At 38.5% G+C, this 19,634-nt stretch overlaps 1 protein-coding gene across 1 annotated transcript in view; it reads right to left on the bottom strand.

Moving 5' to 3' along the window:
- Nucleotides 1-19,634, bottom strand: part of MDN1 (midasin AAA ATPase 1) — a 111,594-nt gene that overhangs the window by 89,414 nt on the left and 2,546 nt on the right. The window contains exons 2-10 of the mRNA XM_062572752.1: nucleotides 14,550-14,776; nucleotides 13,678-13,902; nucleotides 9,308-9,415; nucleotides 9,031-9,223; nucleotides 6,824-7,036; nucleotides 5,609-5,740; nucleotides 4,032-4,135; nucleotides 2,558-2,672; nucleotides 448-641 (exon numbers count right to left, since the gene is read on the bottom strand). Of these exons, the coding sequence (XP_062428736.1) occupies nucleotides 448-641; nucleotides 2,558-2,672; nucleotides 4,032-4,135; nucleotides 5,609-5,740; nucleotides 6,824-7,036; nucleotides 9,031-9,223; nucleotides 9,308-9,415; nucleotides 13,678-13,902; nucleotides 14,550-14,776 (1,511 nt within the window). The remainder of the gene's footprint in view (nucleotides 1-447; nucleotides 642-2,557; nucleotides 2,673-4,031; nucleotides 4,136-5,608; nucleotides 5,741-6,823; nucleotides 7,037-9,030; nucleotides 9,224-9,307; nucleotides 9,416-13,677; nucleotides 13,903-14,549; nucleotides 14,777-19,634) is intronic.

The following is a 19,634-nucleotide window of genomic DNA, read 5'->3' as shown; positions in this document are numbered from 1 at the left end:
CTAGATGAACAAATGCATACAACTGCTGAAAAAGGTATCTACTGGTTACTGTTAAAACAATATACAGCACATTTCAACAGTTAATTAGCAGAACTGATGCTCTGTGTAACTGACTCTCTATGTAAAAATGAACTTAGAAATAATCCAAATGATTTAATACTAATTTATTTCTCAACAGTATACATGACAAAACCTCTACTAAAAAAAAGTGTAGCAAATACAAAGTCCTATATAATTCATACGGAGATTTTAAGAAAAAAATTAAATTTAAAAATATAAAAAAAATGTTAAAATGACCACTTTTAAATCCAAGTTTAATTATTCAAAATTTAATCAGAAGTTATAAAGAGATGAAAAGAATAAAAAGAGGAAAAAAGGAAAAAGCTTTCTGATATCTGCAGCCAGCTGGCTGTATTTCCTCCTAATAAACAAATAAGAAAGGACAACCTTAGAGACAGTTCTCGTCCTTCCAGATTTGGTCTCTTATTTTCTGATCTTGATTCTGATGCATCCTCTGCTATGTGCCCGGTGCCAGAAGCACTGTTTTCTGATGCCTCATACTTATCTCCCGTAAGGTGAATATAAATGTCTAGCAAATGATCAGTTACAGGAGCAAGGTTGGGGTATCTGCTCTGAAGAACCTGAAAAACAAAACAACCCCCCCAAACCCTTTATCATTGGAAGCTAACCACAAATCATCAAAATTTTAATAGGAAACACCTCAGTAGCAACTTCTCAAGCTGGCAAGATGCATGCAGCTCCTCTCAGAGTCTTGCTGAAAACATTTGGTGATTCTTTTTTATACACAGACAGATGTTGTAATGTCATGCATATTATAAGAACATCAAATTATGCAAGGTTTTGCTGTCATATGAAGCAAGTATAACTCATTGCCAGTTGTATGATACTGATTTGGATGCCAAATGCGAAATTTTCCAACTCAACTATACTCCAGGTTATTTTATGGATTTATACTAGTATTGACTGAAGTACAGAAATACATTCAGCACCATCTAAAGTTAACATCGTAAGTCAAAAGCATACAACTTTATAACTGATCATAAAAATTCCTATCTCCTGTCCCTCTTGCACAGCTTTTATGACTGAAGATTTTTTTGAGCATCCAAAATATCTCTTCACTACACTGACAAAGATGCACTAAAAGGCTATTTTTTCTTTTATCACTTCCTTTCAGATTAGCTCTCTCCATTAAGGTTTGAAGGCTGAAGCCATGGCTTCCCAAAATAGGCTTTTCACAGATACAGGGCAGGATCACTGGTCCTGTCCTGCCAAAGTGACTTTTAAGATTAGCCGGAAGAACATGAATCTATTTTCAACACAAGCAATTAGGGGATGTGTTTATCACCTCCTCCTCTTCTGCTACAGGATCTTACACAGTCCATCTGATTTATTTATTTTTGTCATCTGAAGTACAAGGTTAAAAAACAAAAACAAAGAAAGAAAAATCAGCAGGAAGAATCTAGTGGTAACTGACACGTTTAGTACAAAAGCATTCTTTTTTCTTAAGGCTCTGACAGCCAAGCCTTATTTTACACCGGTCCTTTCAGGAAGTCATCTTTGTTATCAAACTGGACAGAAAGCCTTCTTTACCACTTTAACGGTGAGCTGCTTAATATACTGCCATGTGGATCTATTTGTGGTAGAAAGAGCTACAGCACACAAGCTTATACATTTCCAGCAAACTGTCTGCTGAGGCCTCCTGTGCATCTACTTGCCTAGCCTGCAACAAAATCTAGAAGGACAAAATAGGTGCTGCTCTTGCACCACTCCTAACAGTTACATGACAAATGGCAAGATAGGAAAATACAGGTATTTAAGGTCATTCATAACTGTACTGGCTGCTGAGTGAGCCTCAATGAGTAAATGAATCCTACTGGAAACCTGTATTTTCCATTCTAGAAAATTCAGAAGTTTCTCTCAAATCTTCTGCTGCAGATAATTCATCCCCTCTCCCCTTAAGCAAGGCTTTTTTATACAGTCAAATTGTATATTGATTTTTATATTGTAAGGAGAATCTCTAGAGAATTCTGTTTTCATGTGAGCCCTGGGCTTAATTTTTTTGAAGGGCTACACAGAGCAAACATTCCCTACAGATGTTAACAAAAGATGTCTACAGAAATAGTAAATCATAACTGATAATCAAATACTTTCCATTTCAAGAGCTAGAGAACTCAGGAGTAAATTAAGCTAGATTCTCTTTTCTTTTTTCTCCTTCTCCTCCTATCCTCACTTTTAAAAAAATAAAATAAAATAAATCTCTGTACGCTACAAAACAGCGAAGTATTTTGACTCTTAGACCCATTCAAAAACAAATTATGTTTACTATGACAAAACCCAGGAACCTGTCCAATTCATTTCACATTTTCTTGATAAACTGCCCATTTACTTAAGCATTAGCAGTTTAGATCTGAAGTGATAAGAGTAAATTGTAGAATTTGAAGAGGAAAATAAGAATTAAATTTATTACCAAAAAACACCAATCACCCTTAATTGAAACGATTTTTCACGTGCCACAATAGAGCAACATACACCATACCTCTTTGAGTTCTGCTTTGTTCATGTTGTCCAGATGAATTTTGGTCCAATACTTGTCCAGAAGAGCAGCATGGCTGCTTTGCTGTCTGTACCAACCACCACCACAACTGAAGATCCTAAATCAGAGGAATATACAAAGACACACAGTATATAGTGTTTTGCTGAAGAATTCAACATTTTTATACATTCCCACGTATCAAAGAACAGCTGTTGGGGGAAAAAGTGCATGCCTAGAAAAGCCCACTGTCTGTCATCATACTGTCAGGTACCCTACCATGCCTATCTTTGCTTTCTAAATCACCTGTGTCTTTTTTCACAGTCTATTTCCCCTCTGGTGCAAAATCTCCATAGAGGCACTCACAAGAAGCAGCATGACAATAAGCTAATCCTATCAGAAACATCATACAGGATCCCAGTAAAGGGAGGAGCCTGAAAGAAGGCAGCAAGATAACAACTTCCACAGATCCTAAGGGATTCATGCTGTACTGTGGATAGAGGCATAGGAAAAGCATCTCTATTCCTCCACCCCAGTCTTTACCGATTTTGTTCTCATTCTTCAGCCTCCCTTTCCTTCTCTTCACATATTATTCACATATGTGGCTATATGTTCTATCCACTGTGTAAGTAGCCTTGCACATGCAAAGTACTAGATACTGCTGGTTTATTTATTAATTTAATATTCTACATTTGGGGTTTTCCTTAATCTACCTCCCAAATCGGAGATTCAATCAGTCTGTTGCAGCATCTCTGTGGTATACTTGGTCAATAGTTTGCACAGAGGAAAAGTATAGTTTTCTTTGGGTTATATGAATCATTGACCAAGTATACCACAGATACAGCAATTTTAAGAGATGAGGCAACCAAATGAGAGGTCTAAAAGATTAAATCTCAAAATAAATAGATCAGATAAATTAGAGAAAAGATCACTTATCTATGGAAGGAAAACAAAAGAAGCAGGGAAAATTGTTACAAATTTTGAAGTAATCTATAAAACATTTGAGAAACATGTAACCATACCTCTTTAGATATTACAACCTTTAATCTTGTTATAATATTATTAGAATTGCTACAAGCAATGGTCATTGGGAATACCTTTAAAATCTTTTCCTGATTAAAAAAAATATAAAACTATATTTGCACAAGACTTTCAGGAACTAGATTTCCTTCACAATAATTTTTCCTTATATTCCTTTTTCCCATGATTCCTAATAGAAGAATTTTATTGCATTACAGATGCAGGGTTGAATTAAAATTTTTCGGGAAACCCTTAATAAATACCTTCTAGAAAACACAAACAACTGCTCATGGAGAAGGTGGAACAAAAACAAAAAAACAAACAAACAAAAAAAAACCAGAAACCAAATATGTTTAGTAGACAGATTATCAATTATCAACTGGAAATTGCTAGAATATTTCTTTCCAAGTTAAAAATATAATATTTATGCTTTTAAGTTCATACAACTTTACATGCCTACCTCCTGGTTGCAAAAAACTGGAATCCTGGAGCTACTTTTAAGCAGTCACCACGACCAGGAATTAGTAATTCTCTTTTCTCCAAAAGAGGAATTAGCACAGAGATCTGGAGAAGAGATGAAATTTTATAATAAACATTCTTTTCTGACACACTGGCAGCCCACCTATCCACACTCATTTCACATAGGAGATGGTAGAGCACTTCTGAGCACTGCTATGCTGTTAGCAACTGATGTTCCTGCAGACTGCGCTTCCAAGTGACGCTAACAGGAATTGCACAGTCCTACTGCCACATAAAATTAACTGGAAGTTACAGATATAAACATTCCCTACCTCCTTTCAACTGTATTCATGTTTAATAATAAAAAAGGAAGTATGACAGTCTTTACACTGCAACCTCAAGCTGAAACTATTGGTTTTGAGTTTCCACAGGAATTATTAGACACCATCCTTAGATTTATCAGAAGCCTTACTTTCTTAATCTGCCTGAACAAAGACAATCTCCATCTTAAATATTTTGTTCTCAAACATCAGTATTTTTCAGTATAGACCCTGCTCTTCCCAAGTGGTATGCCAGGATTGTAAAGAATCTATGCTTCCATACAGAAGGACAATAATAATAGTAGAATGGAAAAAAAGAGGTAGGGTCACAATGATTGCACAGAGGACAACAAACATGGAGACTTCGATATAAAGAGAGGAAACAGGTTGGATGCAGGGAGGATTTAAAAAGAGAAATGAATGCAGGGTACTGCTCAGGGTACACTTGTGACAAATGCAACGAGTGGAGTCTACAGAAGCAAGCACGGGACCCTCTGGCAATGAAAGACTGTCTAGTACAGATAAGCAATACATCTTGGCTTTCTTATAAACTGCCCATGTTTTGAAAGGCTAAAACCCAATAAACAAGCTAGCTGCTTAGTCAGTCACATAAAGGATACTTTACAGAAAAGATATGAAGAAATAACTAGTTGCAAAAAAGAACATTTGCTGAATACCTAACAGGCCCACAGAGTACAACATCTCTACGACAGGTTCTTGCAAAAAACATTTTTTCTGCAGTCACCACTTTAAAGGGGGAAAATGACCATCTAACAAGTACTAAATTTTGGAGTTGAACACAAGAAATCAATTAATAACTACAGTGTTTAATGTAATAACATGTTTAATATCCAAGCCAGAATAAATAATTCTGCTAAAAATAACTGGCAGAACACTAGAAAGCCTTATCATCAACAAGACTCAAACATATGATCTTTTGTGGTGTTTGGGGCCACACTTATTTTCAAATACTAAAATATGTTTCAAAAGACACATAGCTCATCATTAGTGCCAGTTCAAACCTCCACCAGCGCCTAGTCTGGTAACAGTGGCATGCCATGACTGCTCTAAAACAATGACAGAAACAAAAACAGTGTGTCAACTGGCGGACTAAGACTGCCACGTTAATTCCTTTAAACTCCTTTTAAAGGGGCATTATTTTAAGCTTGCCGCTACACCATTCATGGTGATTAGATGCCAAGAATTGCTATTATAGACTCTAAGATCAACACTTTATAAAGAACCCAAACCTACATACCACATCCAGAGGTGCATAATCAATATCCTCCAGAAGTACCCAGTGACCTTTGGTAACAGCTTGTGTCAAGGTTCCAGGCTGCCATACAAACTCCCCTGGTACGTCTGTACAACGATACATACCAAGCAGTGTCTATGACAGAAACAACCAGGAAATTAGACATCTGTTCATTACATGCCTTGATAACTCAGAATAAAAGCTTACAAAGACGACCAAAGTGGCCTGTAACACTTATATAGCCTGTCCATTACTAAACAATCTACCTGATAATCTATGCTCAGATTTACGTTTTTTTCTTAAAGTCTCAATCCTTTCACATCCATGATAATTTAACTAAAAACTTTTTAACTAAAATAAGCCAGATAAATAGAACTTCACTTGCAAAGTTATACCAACCTAATTAACACACAAAATTAACAGAATAGTATATTAAACTGGCTAGAGTAAGAGTGAACTATATTTTGCATTTTTGAAAAGTCTGCAACTGAGATGGTAAAAAAATTTTAAAACAAGTTATTCTAAGATACAAAAATAAATCAAGCTTTGCTTTTCTGTAAAGTTTTAACTTTTGCAGTTAAGTATTTCTTCCATAATTAAGTTTATGATTTCACTACTTCAAAGATTATAACTTGAACTTTATCACTTTTTCTTAATGTCAGTCTTATTCATGTGTGTGAAAAGGTATTGTTAGAGAAAAGCTGTGAGATGGTAAAATGTACTGTTCTTCCATGAAAATAAAGAAGGTGACTACCAATGGCAATCAAAAGCTTCAAAGACAGCACTTCTGATAAACCCTAACCTCCTCAGAAAACTAAACATAACTTAAGCCCAACAATACAAATTGATTAATGCTTAAAAGATACACATGTAAAACAACAAAAATGGGACGTTATCTTGACTCTGGTTTTACCTCTACAGAGTTACATCAATATAATGTAACTGCAAATGTCCTTCTCAATAACACAGGATTTTACCTCATCTTACCTTTATCACAAATAAAGGAGATCAGATTAGACTAATTAGAAAAACCCTGATGAAATGCATAATTTAAAGCGACAGCACAATTCTATGCAGAATTTAAAAATCTACTGAAGCCTCACTGTGATTTTTATCTTCTTCAGATTTATTTATTGCCATCAATACCCAATATGAGACTCGCTATAGCACAACATTACAGATGTCTGATCATCCTACCATAAAATAATTTCCAGTTACCTTGCTGTCAGTTTGATCCCCAAGTTGGACTTTCAGAATATGAGGAGGCTTTGTTCTTCCTGTAACAGTCGCTAAATATTCAATTAAAGAAGTTTTGCCACATCCTATGGGTCCTTCTATTAAAACGGGATTCTGAAATGCTACAGCAATAGCAAGGTTTTGGAGATTCATGCAGGCAGATTCAACCAAAACAAAACAGCTGGTGTTATTTTCCTGTTCAAACATAAAATTCGGGTTACCACACTGAAACTGCTACTTACATATAGGTTGTGTAACACAGAACAAGTAGAAGATTAAGTCTGATGATTAGAAAATTTTGGTCTGCAGATCTGTTAACATTGTTTTAAAGTTGTGGATTATAAAGACTGTATTCAATGACTGGCAGATTCATTTGATGAAAAATGTATTATAGATGATACATTTAATAAGGTATATGTACAATTTGTTCCCAAGGGGAGTTTACACTCAGTTGTCAGTACAGGCACAGCAAGTATTCAATCGTCACATTCATGTCAATCAAGTACAAATTGCAATATAAATTAAATAATTTAAGTCATGAGAATGGATTCTAATTGCAGGACAAATCAAACAGCAGTTAAACTCAGAAGAAGTAGTATACAAATATGGCTTCTGACATGAAAGTATTAGGTTTTGTGCAATAAATTGATATACTAGCAACTGCAGAAAAGTTAAAATATTTGGCGAGTATCTACAGAGTTTTTATGATATTAAATAATTACTATTCGAGAAACTATATCCACTGCAATTTGGATAACGGTGAACTGAATTTTTGCTTTATTTACATGCATTGATTTTTAACTATCCTATGCTTTGGTCTGTGCAGAAATAGATACAACCCTTCAGCTCTAATTATTTGTACAGTACAAATGAAGGACAGAAGTCAAATTATAGATTGCACTGAAACCAAAAAGATGATCACTACATCTTAAATTTGAATTTTATTTCAGATATAATTGCATGTATTTCCCTGGTAACAATACTAGTTTATAAAAGTACCTGCCTTCCCTCACAGTTTGTTCCTATCCTTTTGTCAGACCTCCTCACCTGCACAAATGCAACTGAAACCACACTGTGTACTAGATGAATGGAATAACTGTGGCTATTAAGAAGGAAAAAAAAAAGAGAAGAAAAAAGAAGTATGCCTTTTTTGGAAGCTCTCTCCTCCCTCTTCAGCAAAAGGATGCTTTCAGCAATCCAGTTTATAGCATGGCTCTACTAACAGCTGCATCAGCACAACTTCAGCAGCAATGATACTGGCACAGGAATAAGAACATCCTTAAACAGCTTATCACTTTCCCAAGCTGCCATGAATTCCAAATCATAACCTCACTTCTACAAAAACTAGAAAGCAGAAGTTACAATTAAGTAGAGTTTTTTAATTAAAAAAGTGGGGGGAAATGCAAAATTTGGGGGGAAATTGCTATTTCCTTGCTTCTGCTACTCAAGAAATTCTGGACAACTGGCATTCTTTATTCATTTCTTTGTCCTGCTTCTGTAAACTAACGTACTGAAATTAAACAGCAATACACAGACTAGTTAAAAGCCAAAATTGTGCCTAAATGACAAAAACAGTTAAGAATATTGGCTGTAACTACAAAGACCAACCCAAACAGTTCAAAAGGAACAGCATATCAAGAGAAATAAATGTACCTGAAGGACATGTTAAAACTACCAGGCACTACGTTCTGCATTATACTCCACTCAAGGGAAATGGAGAAAGTAACTTCTTGCCCACTTCCTCTCCACTTATTCCTCTTTCTAAAGAAGTAGCTCCCTTGTTTTCCTTTGTTTTAAAATGAGAACTAAGAATATGCTTTGAGAAAGGCTGCTGATAAGATGTCTTTACTGTACAAGAACTATTTCACGTAGGTAAAAGCAATTGTGTCAAATCCCTTAGTATCACCCAGACTGGGACTGGAGATGTACTATATAAGGATGAGCATTCTCTTACAGCACGTTTGTAAGAACTGCTGCTTGAAAATAAGATAATTATGTCTCCGTTGCTTCATTCCACTACAGAGATCCTTTGTAGAGTCAATATAATGCATCAGTAGCTTACAATACACATCAGGAAAGTGTATTACCCACAGTATCTCAATATAATTTAAGCAGGAAAGTAAGATAAACCAGTTCATAGCATTTAGGGTATATTAAAAAAGGTACAGCCTTAATCCTGGGTTACATACCTGCTCTTCAGAAAGAAGCTGTAATCTAGGCAGTATAATACCACACACAGCTACTACATTTGCAGAGAGGTCACCTGATACAATATCTCCTTGTGTATATTGCAGCTCTTTCTCCCTTTGCCAAAAAGAGGAGTCTGGATTGGCCAAAACAAGGGCTTGTTCCACATTCTGCATCTGAGATTCTTCTAGCAGCCTGTCAAATCCGTATTATATTTATTAACTCAATCAAAAACCATCAACAAAAGCAATTAGCATTCAGTAGTTAAAAACTTCTTACTTTAGTCTGAAGTGTATCAACTCTTCAGGACTGAAGATCTTCTTGAGGAAGGATAATTTATGCTCATCATTCATGCATGTAACTAGAGCAAGACAGTTTGAAGTATACCTAAAAATTGTATTTAGAACAAAAATGTCAATATATAGTCTTCAGATACTAATATGTAGAAAACTTTTGTCACAGAAATTTTAATTCTGTGCTTAACATTCTGTAAGCAGAATTTCTCTAGAGAAAAACAATTCTATCAGGGCATATTAGTTACTACTTATATTAGTAATACAACTAGAATAGCAAATTCCAAATAAATAGGTTTCAGATGCTCATTCTCAATGAAAACTATATTTTTTTTCTTCTCTTGCCATTTCCCTTTGAAATTTGTCTTCAGTTTCATGTTATTTCTAAACTGACCATAATACACGAATTCAAGACTCTCTCAAGAGAAGGCAAAAACTCTCAAACTTTGACTTCATTACTATATAGAGCAGTCTTGTAACAAATGGACATTTACTACAAACCATAAATACATGTTTCATTTATTTCATATCTGCTTTTACATTCCAAGAACAAAATTTTCAAAGAGCTTGAAAAAAAAAATGTTCCCAGGAGGCTGGAGGAAATAAGTGATCTGACTTTGAAATTTTGTCCTGAACCAAATTATTACCAGGTAAACTTATTTCAGTCAATGCATTAGCGCTAACTTTTTTAAGACTATCTAAATGCATGTCACTCAGAAGAGCTTCATAAATAGCTGAGAGATTTGTTAATACTCTTGCCTCTGCTATTCCTAATATCTTAGTTTAAAACTATGTGTTACTAATACGATTACCACCCTTCCTGCAGGCATGACCACCTCTTTGAAATGCTTGTATACCAATGCACGCAGCATGGGGAACAAACAGCAGGAACTGGAGATCTGTGTGTGGTTGCAGGGCCATAATCTCACTGCAATCACAGAGACATGGTGGGATAGCTCACATGACTGGAATGCTGCCATGGATGGCTATGTGCTTTTTAGGAGAGACAGGCCACGAAGGCGAGGTGGTGGAGTTGCTCTTTATGTGAGTGAGCAACTGGAATGCATTGAGCTCTGCCTAGGGGCGGAGGAGGAGGAGGCAGTCAAGACCTTATGGGTAAAGATCAAAGGGCAGGCCAGCATGGGGGACACTGCTGTGGGTGTCTACTACAGGCCACCTGACCAGGAAGAGAAAGTTGATGAGGCCTTCTATAGGCAGCTGGAGGTAGCCTCACGAACACAGGCCATGATTCTCATGGGGGACTTCAACCACCCTGACATCTGCTGGAGGGACTACACAGCAAGGCACAAGCAGTCCAGGAGGCTCCTGCAACGCATCGATGATAACTTCTTGTCACAATGGTGGAGGAGCCTATGAGAAAGGGTGTCCTGCTGGACCTTGTCCTTACCAACAGAGAGGGACTGGTTAGAGACGTGAAGGTTGGGGCAGCCTTGGCTGCAGTGACCACGAGATGGTGGAGTTCAAGATCCTGCAGGAAAGTAGTAAGGCAACAAGCAGGACTGCAACCCTGGACTTCAGGAGAGCAGACTTTGGGTTCTTCAGAGACCTAATTGGTGGAGTCTCATGGGTTAAGGCCCTAGAAGGAAGGGGGGTACAGGGGAGCTGGCTACTATTCAAATATCACTTCCTCCAAGCTCAAGAGCGGTGCATCCCTATGAGTAAGACGTGCAGCAAAAGGGGCAGGATACCTGCGTGGGTGAGCAAGGAACTCTTGGCCAAATTCAGACAGAAGAAGAAAGTACACAGAATGTGGAAGAGGGGACAGGCTACTTGGGAGAATTATAGGAATGCAGTCAGAGTATGCAGAGATGCATCAAGGAAGGCTAAGGCCCAGCTGGAATTGAGTCTCGCAGGGGATGTCAAGGACAACAGGAAGGGCTTCTTCAAATACATCAGTAGCAAGAGGAGGACTAGGGAAAATGTGGGCCCACTACTGAATGGGGCAGGGTCCCTGGTGACAAGGGATGCAGAGAAGGCAGAATTACTGAATGCCTTCTTTGCTTCAGTCTTCACTGCTAAGGGCACCCCCAGGAATCCTGTAGCCTGGACGTGAGGGAGAAAGTCTGGAGAAGGGAAGATTTTCCTTTGGTTGAGGAGGAAAGGACTAGAGACCTTCTTGGCAGGCTACACATCCACAAATCCATGGGCCCAGATGGGATGTACTCACGGGTACTGAGGGGGCTGGTGGATGTTGCTGCCAGGCCATTCTCCATCATCTTTGAAAGGTCGTGGAGAACTGGAGAGGTGCCTGAGGACTGGAAGAAAACCAATATCACTCCAGTCTTCAAGAAGGGCAAGAAGCAGGACCCAGGCAACTATAGGCCGGTCAGCCTCACCTCCACCCTTGCAAAGGGGATGGAACAGCTCATTCTGGATGTCATCTCCAGGCATATGGAGGAAAAGAAGGTGATCAGGAGTAGCCTGCATGGATTCACGCTGAACCAATCTGATAGCCTCCTATGATGGTATGACTGGCTGGGCAGATGAGGGCAGAGCAGTGGACGTTGTCTACCCTGACTTCAGCAAGGCTTTTGACACTCTCTCCCATAACATCCCCCTAGACAAGGTCAGGAAGTGTGGGTTAGACGAGTGGACAGGGAGGTGGATTGAGAACTGGCTGAAAGGCAGAGCTCAGAGGGTCGTCATCAGTGGTGTGGAGCCTCGTTGGAGGCCTGTGGCTAGTGGAGTCCCCCACAGCTCAGTACTGGGTCACATCCTGCTCAACTTCTTCATCGACAACCTGGATGAGGGGACAGAGTGCCTCCTCAGCAACTCGGCTGATGATATCGAGTTGGGAGGAGTGGTTGAAACACCAGAGGGCTGTGCTGCCATTCAGAGAGACCTAGACAGGCTGGAGAGCTGGGCAAAGAGGAACCCATGAGGTTCAACAAGGGCAAGTGCAGAGTCCTGCACCTAGGGAGAAATAACCCTAGGCACCAGTACAAGCTGGGGGCCGACCTTCTGGAGAGCAGCTCTCCAGAGAAGGACCTGGGAGTGCTGGTGCATGACAAGTTGACCATGAGCCAGCAATGTGCCCTTGCGGCCAAGAAAGCACATGGTGTCCTGGACTGCATTGGGAAGACTGCTGCCAGCAGGTCGAGGGAGGTGATCCTGCCCCTCTACTCAGCCCCAATGAGGCCTCATCTCGAGTCCTGTGTCCAGTTCTGGGCTCCCCACTACAACAGAGACATGGAGCTACTGGAGAGAGCCCAGAGTAGGGCTACAAAGGTGATCAGAGGGATGGGGCATCTGCCTTATGAGGAACAGCTGCGAGAGCTGGGCCTCTTCAGCCTGGGGAAGAGAAGACTGAGGGGGATCTTATCAGTGTGTATAAGTACTTGAAGGGAGGGTGTCAAGGGGATGGGGACAAACCCTTTTCAGTTGTCCTATGTGACAGGACAAGAGGCAATGGGCAGAAACTGAAGCACAGGAAGTTCCGCCTGACCGTGAGGGGGAATTTCTTCCCTGTGAGAGTGACAGAGCACTGGAACAGGTTGCCCAGAGAGGCTGTGGAATCTCCTTCTCTGGAGATCTTCAAGGCCCGCCTGGATGCCACCCTGTCTAATATGCTCTAGGTGACCTTGCTGAGCAGGGGGGTTGGACTGGATGATCTCCAGAGGTCCCTTCCAACCTTACTGATTGTGTGATTCTTATGATTAAATATTGCGTTCTTAAAGAAAGAGGCATTACAAGTACTACCACTCACATAAACTGGGAAGATTATATGATTAGATTGAAGCTCTGCAGGCCAACATCCAACATAAAAACACCTGACAAAAAACACCGGACAGTCTGCAGCAACAAAGCCAATTATGAAACATAATTGAAATAAAAGTGTGATAGTGACTCAGATTTCTATTATTGACTATAAAAGCAGCAGAAAAAAAAACTAGTCACAATCATATCAATACAGAATGGTAAAATACGTTATTGTAATACAAACGAGTGTGAGAATCAATTCATCTCTACTTTCTTCTAGGACAATTTGCTGGAAGACATGCAAAATACCAACAGGTTTACAGGAGAGCTGAACTGATAGCTTCACAAAGTTCACCATCTCTCATGAATCCAACGTGGGCAGACAAGTCATCTGCAAAGACTTTTCCAATCCATACAACCCATAGGTTGGAGCACTACTAAGAGTGCCTAAGTTTCATTCTGATAGATCACTACAGCTTTCAAAAGATGAGATAAGAAGCATAAATAGAGATACTAAAGGTATGGATTTTTCTGCTACTATCTGAAGTTTCATGTGCAAGGATAGAAGAACTTTCCTAAATGCAATTCAAGATACAGGTGTGTCTTTTCAAAGGAGGTCTGAGGTCTTTAACTTACCAACGGACTAAAGTGTCGTGACTCCTCAGGAGTGGAACACACACACTCCAGTCCCATAATTCCCGGAAAACTGACTGCTCCTTTTGTAAGAATCTATACGCTGCCTCCATGAGATCCCGTAACTTCATTCGTCTGCGCCCATATCGGACTGTGTTTGCATCTGAGCTCTCTAGGAAAAGTCTCTGGAAAACTGGTGATGTATTCTTAAAATACCTTAGAGCAAATCTTCAAAAAGAGAGAGAGAGAACGAGATGGATCACATGCACCTAAGCCAAAGCACAGAAAAACAGCCACTAATAAGAAAGTTCTAATTCAGAGGCCCCAGAACAGGTAATTGATGATAAAGTACAAACTAAAGGCCTACATTTAGCTTTGTTCCCACTTGGGAAAGACAACCTCTTTAGCAACCAGCTGACAGCATACACTTTACCTTATTAAAGATGACAGATGACTACTTAATTTACAAGGAGAAACTGTATTAACCTTGGTGAAATATTGTTTATTTCTCCTGTTTACCAAACAAGCAATATAGATTTCTTCTTAGGTAATTCTGTATTCTACTGACTACACAAAGATTTCAGGCCTAATATGAAATGCAGAAATTTTGATTGCAAGCAATTTTCTTATCAGCTGTTTTGCTTTTGTTTTGATCATTAAAATGAAAATCGTGTTAAGTATTACCACACAATTAAATTTAACTAAGTTGTTTTTAAGACTTGTGTTTTCCAAGTCACTCTTTCAATTCAAAATACATTTATAACTGCAGGAGACAATCCAAAGTATTGTAACGACACCTCTCCTCACCAGCCAACACTGACAAGCATATGCTATGTAAGTTCAAACAACATGCAAAAATGCACTACATTACTTACGGCAGCACATCTGGGTGATCAGCAACCAGCTTGCTCATGGCTACACACAGTCTTTCATGCAGATCATGGTTGATCTGGCCACCACCTTTAATGGCTTCTGCATTTCTTTCCAGCAAATCCAATAAGATTGGCCGAACTTGGCGACCGATCAATAGAGTACATTCTTTATCCAGTAATAACTGTGCTAAAGTATCAAGGATGCATTGCCGATCCTGCTGAGTCCAAATCTGTAGAAACGGAAGGTATGAATAAGTTAAAAGGGAAAAAGTTTAGACTTCTTATTTCAAAACTATTCATGCAGGATTCACAGTGAATTTTACACAAACAAATCTCTCTAAAAACATAAAAAAAGGTAAGAGACCAAAACCACCAATTCAAGTACTTACTTAGTGAGAAACAGAAAGGGTGAAATGAAGAATAACACACTGAATAAGAATTAGGAAGAGATGTCCGTAAATCCTAAACCATACTTGACAGCTTGACAATCAAGGCAAATACATGAAATTAGTTCAAAGAAAGAAAAGGGAAATTATAATAACAACCAATACTTCTTTATTAATAAAAATTTCCACCGATCTCAATAACTCAGTCACAGGTAACCACAAAACATTTAAGTTCTCCAAAAAAATAGAGTTGCATCATACTTGCTCTTTTCAAAAATAACAAGTGCCAAATCAATCATGGTTTCAGCAAGTGTTTTTCAAGCAGTTTTAAAGCTTTTTTCTTTTTTTTACCTTTATATAAATAGTTATTTATTTATTCTTTTTCTTACTTTTACATAAAAACAGGACCATTTAGGGCATACCTTTAGGGCAAATCAGAACATTAGGCTTTGAAATAGATGGAAAAATAGAGCCTCATCTGTCAAAAAAAGAAAAAAAATCTGTCCAACTTTGTTACTGAAGAACCACAGCCCAATTCTCTGTCTTTAAATATGAGTTTCTTCAGTTTTTGAGCTCATTTTATTACCAAGCTCTTTAATACTGTGAATTTTAACATATAACAGTACATATCTGTGAAAAATCATAATTATGAATTTGTGCTATAGCAGTTTTGCCCTTAACTTTGACCCTCCACACTTCTTCATTGATAGAGTGAACCTTTATCCTCTACCAAGATGATTTTATTTTTCTTAGCAAATAGTAGTAAATACCACTAGGTAAGGAAGCTTTCCAAACAAAATAGAAATAATCTCTTACTAAATTCCTACAGAAACAGCACTTCATTTTGGCTACCTGTGCTGTCAATTTCTGCTTCTCCCAAGCTACTGTTATTCATGTGAAACCTGCTGCTGAGCATGCAGAAGGAAAGAACGCTTTCACTGTTAGAAGATAATACCCTGCAGAGGTCCTACACAGATTGCCTTTGAAAGGGTGACCTCCTAAGCTTATAGCTTTGTTGACACCCTGTTAGAATATGTACATGTTGCCACTCCTCATGTCTCATTCTGAACTTGAAACAAAGCCATTCACTCCATAATAGCACTAAGATATCAAACTGCAGTACATGACACAAACATTAAAACTATCACATTAAACTATTAACTCCAAGCAGTTTCTCACACGGATTCAGCTTTATTTTTGTGAAACATGATGTAAGTTCATCTCCCTTCATCTTATCTATCATAGTAGAATTAAAGATAAGCAATTTTTAAAACAGAGCTGAAAGTTTGCACTCATCACAGTGGAAGAGAGGCTGTTCATTACATTTGAAATCGGAACCAGATTTAGAATGGAAGAACAACTAACAAATTGTTCAAAGGCAACATAGCTTTAAAGAACTGGAGACAAACTAATTAAAAAGCAGCTTCAGTCTACAAATGAGTTCAATCTTTGGCTACCCATACAAGGCTTAACAGGTAACACAACAGGGTGCTTACTTTATTTATAAACCAGAGCTTTAAAGACCAAATAACAGGAACAGCAGTAAAACAGTAAATAAGGTGACCTGCTCAGTAAAATTCTGTAGTTACATGACTGCTGTATACCAAACCCATTCTATTACCAATTTTTTGAGAGCAAGCAATTTTTTGTGTATAGCACCTTTAGGACACATAAAACTGTTCAAAAATCACAGTGCCAACATTCCCAGTCTACAAAAAGATCATCTGCATAATTTCAGAGCTCTTTCAGGGTCTAAATTAGAAACTTTTGGGAAAAGAAAAATAGAGAAAATTTTTAACTAAAGGTGGCTTTGCAAAATACACAGCTTTCTCAATCAGTAGTAGCAAAGGACAGCCGATCCAAAAGTTTTAATTCTAGCGTTCAAACCCAGCATAGTAAATCTTCTCCCACAGTTGCAAACAGCTGCTTTAAGAAAACATCACAAAAGACTGTTCTCCCTCATAGATATCCAATATGTACAAACATATATGTATAATAGATATATGTATTAATGAAAGAGACATTAAGAGGAAGTACAGTTAGGATTGAGAACTGTAGTCAAACAAGATCTAAGATTACTTTTCTAGCAGTATGTCAAAGATGCACACCTCCTTCCCAAACCACATAGTTCATTTACTCGCTGCTCACAAAGCACAGAAATCTTGATTAAGAACTGGCTCAATCTTAAACCCAGCATTACCAGAGAAAAGGAGCACAGCATGAGTGGGTGAAACTTTTAGGAAGGCAACAAGAGGTCCAGGGGAAAGGCATGAGTAATTATTGCTGAAGATTAAAAGGATCTGTTCATGAAGTGCTCAAGCAACACCTCAGTGAGGAGGTGAGTAGTTCAAGGAATCTGACACACCAGCTCTTAAAGAGAAAGAATGTTGCTCTCCACTCATGTTACATTATCTACTGCAGCTATTAAGATGCTTATCAAAAGAAAAAAAAAGAGCCCAATATCGTGATTTGAAATGCAGTAATTAGTCTATACAAGCATAAAAGATTACTTCTTGCTTTTACATGAAACCATTCACCTAGACACTACACTGGAAGGTGCATGGATAGAATCCGTGGTTTCACAGTCTGAGAGATGACCAAAGTTTGACTACCATGCGTCAATCCTATTTCACTGTCAGTTAATCAGTGGCTAATTTCATCTTATGCACCTCTTTTTCGATAGTGATTTAAATTCTTCACTGCTTGTGGAGAAGGGCAGGAGAGATCACAAATTAACTTAGGATTTAATTTTTCATGTTACATCAAACCTTTGTTTACTCTAGACTGAGGGAGACAGCCGAGTCCAGTTTGCCAGAACAACTCACTGTGCCACAGGAGAGATACTCCCCCCAGCCACTGCCCCACTGCCCTCCGTTATGTGACAAGGCAGGCACGTTATCATGCACAGGGAACACCCCAGGTGCCATGCGAAAGTCACATTTCTGGTCGTGGCTCTCCGGTGCTTCCACACAAAGTTACAGGCTACACCTTGGCAGAAAAGGCTACGTCCCACTGGGCCAGATGTACTATTAGATTCTGACTAGAAGTAGTTACACAATAAAAGCAGGCTCAGCCAACATGCTACAGTAGGTGTGAAAAGAGCCTCTGCCTAGTACAGACACAGCACAACATCTTTACTTCCATGTCAGTTGGTCATAATCTCCGCTAGGATGAGAAAAATCAACCCATGGGAAAAAATGATGGCAAACGTAACATTGTTACAGAAGGCTTGCCTTCTGAGCAGGCTTAGCAGGCACATCTCAGTTAAACCTAACTTAACCTCAATCCTTCATCTGCTAGGATTGTACTGACTAGAAAAACAAGTATATTCTATTTCTTTGCAAAAGAAAACCTCCTGATACAAAAATTTAACTACAAAGACCAGCAGAGATACTACTAGTCCTACTCTATCTAATGACAAAGACAGATATGTTATCATCATTTCTTTAAGCCACAGGGAGATGCAATGATAAAATAATTGACATTCTCCAAAACCCGTATAGGCGAGCACTTAAGTTGATCAAAATAACATGAGAGGTCAGTCTAGTGCATCACAAAATCAGGAGCATCAGAGGAATCAGAGAATAATTTCTCTCAGGGGATAGGATTCCTGGAGGGGGAAAAAAAAGGAGAAAAAAACACACACAAAAAACCCCAAAAGCTCACCAATAAAAACCAAACAAACAAAACAAAAAACAAACCGCCACTGCAGTATGACAACTAAATCAAACTCTCAAGCCTTTTCCAGAAGTTTTTCTTTCTTATTTTTCTACTGAATTAAGCTACATTGCACTACAGAACTTTACAGTCTTTTCAGTTCTAGATTATCATTCAACCCTTGGATTCAATTGATGTCTTCCTGGAAAAGGGTATATATATATATATATATAAAAAAAATAGTAAATTCCCTTGCCCATAGATTGCCAAAGATTCCTTTGCCTATACCTTACTGAGGGAAAACACACTAAACAGTAGAGAAAGCAAGTTCACAAGTAAGACTATTCCCAGCAGGAAGTTTGATTTGGCCAGACTAGGTTCATACAACTGGAAAAATGGCATAGATGAAACAATGTTAGAGATACTTCCCTCTCAATTTCCTTCTTCCTTGCCCCCCCCCAACTCGCTAGCAATTAGTGCACACACTTCATAGTAATTCCGTATGCAATTCCATGTTACATTTAGTCTCGTTTAACTAAGGGTTACCACTAATGGAGAAAAGAGGCACAGCAGCAGTGTATGGGAAATCCTCTTTTTCCCCTCCCACAAGAAGAAACACATGATTTCATCCAGTCCCCTTGCAGGCATCAGATCCAGAGTTGGCATGACTGCACAGCCATTAATTTGGTAAGATTATCCAAACTAATCTATTCCAAAGTCTTCCACTGGATAGGAAAATCAGTTCAGTTTTCCACGTTACCACATGTGCTACCTTCAAGACAAGAGAAGCAACAAGAACTCCCAGTTGAGTTTTAGCGACAGGCAGAAAGAAGACAAAGTAGGACCACTCATTTTGGGAACTGCCTAGTTTCAATAGCACTAAGCGTAACATGAACCTGTATTCTTCTCACACATTCCAGAAAACAAAACAAAAACCCCAAAACAAGAAAAACTCAAAATACAACACCCAGGAGAAGGGAGGATATGCAGTTTCACAGAGAGAAGAAAACTTCAGCTACATGCAAATCAGGCTAGAACTTTCTAC

This window comes from Rhea pennata, chromosome 3 (assembly GCF_028389875.1).
Source record: "Rhea pennata isolate bPtePen1 chromosome 3, bPtePen1.pri, whole genome shotgun sequence".
NCBI lineage: Eukaryota > Metazoa > Chordata > Aves > Rheiformes > Rheidae > Rhea > Rhea pennata.
The sequence above is the reverse complement of the archived record's forward strand: the minus strand, read 5'-3'. Positions and strand labels throughout refer to the sequence as shown.